General features: G+C 34.3%; 1 protein-coding gene across 1 annotated transcript; it reads left to right on the top strand.

Annotated features, from left to right (window-relative positions):
* The first annotated feature begins 1,894 nt into the window (after window positions 1-1,894).
* LOC132751820 (putative gamma-glutamylcyclotransferase CG2811) lies at window positions 1,895-3,945 on the top strand. The gene is made up of 2 exons (XM_060742039.1): window positions 1,895-2,135; window positions 2,493-3,945. Exons 1-2 carry the CDS (start codon window positions 1,953-1,955, stop codon window positions 2,805-2,807), a joined length of 498 nt encoding a protein of 165 aa, XP_060598022.1. The 5' UTR covers window positions 1,895-1,952; the 3' UTR covers window positions 2,808-3,945.
* The last annotated feature ends 569 nt before the right edge of the window (window positions 3,946-4,514 follow it).

Below are 4,514 nucleotides of genomic sequence, written 5' to 3'. Positions count from 1 at the left end.
TAAATTGTTATAAATGTCTGACACGCACAATTAATCAGCAAAACATTTAACTTAACATTTTATATCTTTAACATACTTACTTAACTTACTCAAAAGGTGTATGGTTAAAGTTTACTTTCATAAAATGATCAAAAAAACATAATAATAAAAAATTATTATGTTTTGCACTGATGAAGGCATAGCCGAAACGTATTCTATAAATAATTACTGAATGTTCGTGTTTGTTTAAAAAATGATCAAAAAATCTATGTTTGACTTTGTGTTCACTTACACAGGCACGAGTATCGGACCTGGGAAGAAAAAATATGACCAGATTGATAATAAAACCTGTGTTCATCTTAAAAGTGTCAAAAACCAAAAAAAAAATGTAAATAATGACCCCCTTTAAAAATATACTATAAGTTAAGAGAAGGCCGGAAACTCCAGATTCGAGCCTACGAGCAAGGGATTCATTTCCCGGGCCGTTGTGAAAACAATTGGCCAGACAATTAAAAAAAACTTTTATCACTATTTCACGTTTGTATTAAGCTTCAAAATGAGACCAACCCCAAGTCTCTAGCCCTACCCGTTCATGAAATATCTCTCAGGAAACGAGCGAATTCGTGCTAAAAATCCTTGGTAGACAGAATTGCGGCACAACGATTCGGTACGTTAACATAGACTAATACATGTATGCCAGCTGAGTACGGGTCAAAATCACTTGAATTTACTAAATAATATTACTAAATACATTAAGTTGGACCACACACAACCGTCAGTAGCATCTGATACACGCAAAATTCGAATTTCAAACCTTTCCACGGTCTTTAGATTCCTTTCTACGCCATTGTCAATCAGCTGTTCGATATTTTGTAACGAGTCTTCTGATTGGCCAATAGCAACGAAAACCGCAACGTTTCACACAAGGGTGCCTTATGGCGTAGAAAGCGATTGAAAGACCGTGAAAATGTTTGAAACTCGAATCTCGTGTGTATCAGATGCTACTGACAGTTGTGAGTGGTCTCATTCAATGAATTTAGTAATATTATTTAGTAAATTCAAGTGATTTTGACCCGTACTCAGCTGACAAACATGTATTAGTGAGTCTATGTTTACCTGTTTACGTACCGAATTGTTGTGCCGCAATTGTGTCTACCAAGGATTTTTAGCACGAATTCGCTCGTTTCCTGATAGATATTTCATGAACTGGTAGGGCTAGAGACTTGGGGTTGGTCTCATTTTGAAGCTTAATACAAACGTGAAATAGTGATAAAGGTTTTTTTGAATTGTCTGGCCAATTGTTTTCACAACGGCCCGGGAAATGAATCCTTTGCTCGTAGGCTCGAATCTGGAGTTTCCGGCCTTCTCTTAACTTTATTATAGTATATTTTTAAAGGGGGTCATAATTTACAAATTTTTTTTTTGGTTTTTGACACTTTTAAGATGAACACAGGTTTTATTATTTTTTCTTCCCAGGTCCGATACTCGTGCCTGTGTTCACTTATTATAAAAAAGTTGATTTGTATATAAATATGGATTAAGGATAAAAATATGATGAATATATTTCATACTAGTCTAAGGATAGTGTTTTAAGGTTTAAATTTAGAAAACATAAACAAAAGCAACCAATACATTATTACATCGCCCACAAATTGAAACTAGATCTACATGTATAGCCTATTATAAAAGGGAAAGAAACCTTGCGGTTATTATGTACATCGTCACAAATTATTATCTTTCTTTTTCAAGAGTTAAAACTTCCAAACAGCTAAGTTTTCCTCTAAATAAGATATGTTCTATGTTCAGAAATCATAGAATGTTGTGCATTTGTTTAAAGCAAAATTATCTTGTCGGCAGGGGTAAATCCGGGTACATGTGACTGGGTTTGTTTACATAGTCAAACGGAACGAGGGGATTTATGTATGTACACCGATTTTATATTTGTATATCTTTAACCCGTGAAACAGTTCAACATGTTTTTGATATTTGTGTATGGGACATTAAAAACCGGTGAACCAAACTATAATCTGATGAAAGATGAAACATCCGGTGTGTGCAGACGACTTGGTACCGTTTACACCAAAGAAAAATACCCGCTGGTTGTAGCGTCGAGATATAACGTTCCATTTTTACTGTACAAACCAGGAACAGGGCATGTAAGTACACACATGTATATATTAAATTGTATTGTTTTAAAAACCATTCATCAGGGTATATTTGTTGGAAAGGATAACCTAAAGTTTTTCATTATACATGGCATGTAGATCTATATAAATTAATAGTGTAAGCAGATTCTAGATGACAGTTTGCTGTCAATGTTTGTATTATAGATTTTAATTTTAATTTACAGTGTAGATCTAATCCCTGTTTAAGCGTTCATATAGATCTGGAGCGTATCTTTAAGGTATTTATAACTGGATTAGTGTGCCGCTTTCTTAGAAATCTATATATAGTCCGAAATTTAGATATGTTATGTTCACCTAATGTAAACTTTGTCATGTGTTTTATTTCAGAATGTTCAAGGAGAACTGTATGAAGTTGATGATGCTCAGTTAAAACGACTCGATAAACTTGAAAATCATCCAAATTTGTATGTCCGAAAAGATGTGATCTTGACAAAGCAAAATGACGATGCAAATTCGGAGGAAGATTTCCATGCACAAGCTTACTTTTTAGTTAATTATAGACCTAATTTAATAGATTTACCAATGCTGGACAGTTATAAAGACATGATTGACGGGAAAGTATATGTTAAACATAGCTCTAGAGATGTACATGCCCCTCATTTCTACTACGAAGTACACACAGACTACGAAAAAGACATATAGATCTATATCTAATTCACTTTACGTTATCAGAACTTCTGTTTCAAAAGTTCAAATTTGAATATATTCTGTATGTTTATGGGGTTTGTTTTTGCCTCGTTAACATGTAAATTATTTCAAGAAGCATGTTGTTATGTTTAGAAATACTAATTACATGTTCTCAATGTCTGCATGACTATACACATTTTAATAAACTAAAAGTTTATTATTTTGCTATAAATATGTACATAATATACATAATGATCATATATATGTCTACAGCATAATATGTGAGTCATTGAAATAAGAAGTTGTATAAATAACTATTGAATTAATGAAATTTTAAAACTCTTGTTCAACGTTTTCTTTTGATCTCTGTACAGTGATATGAGATAATCATACCCAAATACTTCGAAAGACAAAACGCACCAATAAGAATGTGTACTGTATATACTTGTAAATAATAACTTGAATTATTTCATACACCTTTAGTTGATCTCCAGGTAATAACCAAACAAATATTTAGTTTGCCAGGTGGTAACTAGGTAAGATATCTAGTGTTGTACATGTATGTAAAACATTCCATATGCACTTCAAAAAGGTGGCTGATTTGGTACACTTTGAGTGTTGCGTTGTCGATAGCGACAACACAACCTATATCATTATCGCCTTTTCGTCTTGTCGTCATGACACTAGCGAAACGCGCCAAACGGCGCGTTGTCGCTCTGTCGTCTCGTCGACCTGTCTCTAGCGAAGCACGCAAAACGGCGCCTTGTCATGCGGCGCAATGTCGCCCTGTTACCAGGGTTATAAGCCAATTATTCGATTTGAGCCGCTCGAAAATGTGACATCGGGACAACATGCCGCACGACAACGCACCATTTGGTGTGCACCGTCAGCGACAGGACGCCAAGACAAAAATCCGTCAACGCGCCGTTTGGCGTTTTGTCGTGCTGTCGCTAACAACAACATGACGCACAAAAGCGTTCAAAATCAGCCACCTTACTTTATATATACATACATTTATGGATTTATACGTTAATTCACATTCTATTTCACGTATTTAAACTTTTTTACATCAACTAGTTGAAATTATTGATAAAAGAGACAGTAGCGTGAGACAGTTTGTACATTAAATTAAATAAATGGTGTATTTTGGCAAGATTAATATTGTATTATCTGGAATCCCTGGTATGATTCGAACCTACAGCGGGGACATGGATGAGCAAGTGATCTGAAGTCAGTGACAATGACCACTCGGCGATTAATGTGACATGTATTTCAGTGAGAAATAGTTTGATATGCACTCTGATATAAACGGGCATTTCTTCAAGCTAATATAGAGATGGTAAATAATTTGTATAGCTCAATAAATGAAATGAAATGGGTTTGAACATTGTGTACGGAGAGATAATTCAGTAAACTAGCACATGATACGTTCATATAATTAAAATATAACTAAGCTGCTATTGATATAATTGAATTCGAACTTTTCTACGTCAATTTAACATTAACTAAAGTGCGCCTATCAGTTTACAGATACACTGTATATCCAAGTATTTTCCAGGCTATAACTGAGATACGATTTATCATTTATATTGATGCTGCATTACATAAAGAGTGAAAGTCATCCAGCAAGGCAAAATAAAATGGTTGATGAAGGCAGGGAGTCGGTGTAAAAGATAAAAATTGCTGTATTAAATGTCACAGGGTATCGTATTATTATTTTAT

The sequence above is a fragment of the Ruditapes philippinarum genome, unplaced genomic scaffold (assembly GCF_026571515.1).
Source record: "Ruditapes philippinarum isolate M1 unplaced genomic scaffold, ASM2657151v2 ctg9850_1_1_1_1, whole genome shotgun sequence".
NCBI lineage: Eukaryota > Metazoa > Mollusca > Bivalvia > Venerida > Veneridae > Ruditapes > Ruditapes philippinarum.
This window is presented reverse-complemented; position numbering and strand designations above follow the sequence as displayed.

Coding starts and splice junctions, on each gene's coding strand:
- LOC132751820 (XM_060742039.1), top strand. CDS start 1,953: ATGTTTTTGATATTTGTGTATGGGACATTAAAAACCGGTGAACCAAAC. Junction 2,136..2,492: donor ACAAACCAGGAACAGGGCAT/GTAAGTACACAC, acceptor GTTTTATTTCAG/AATGTTCAAGGAGAACTGTA.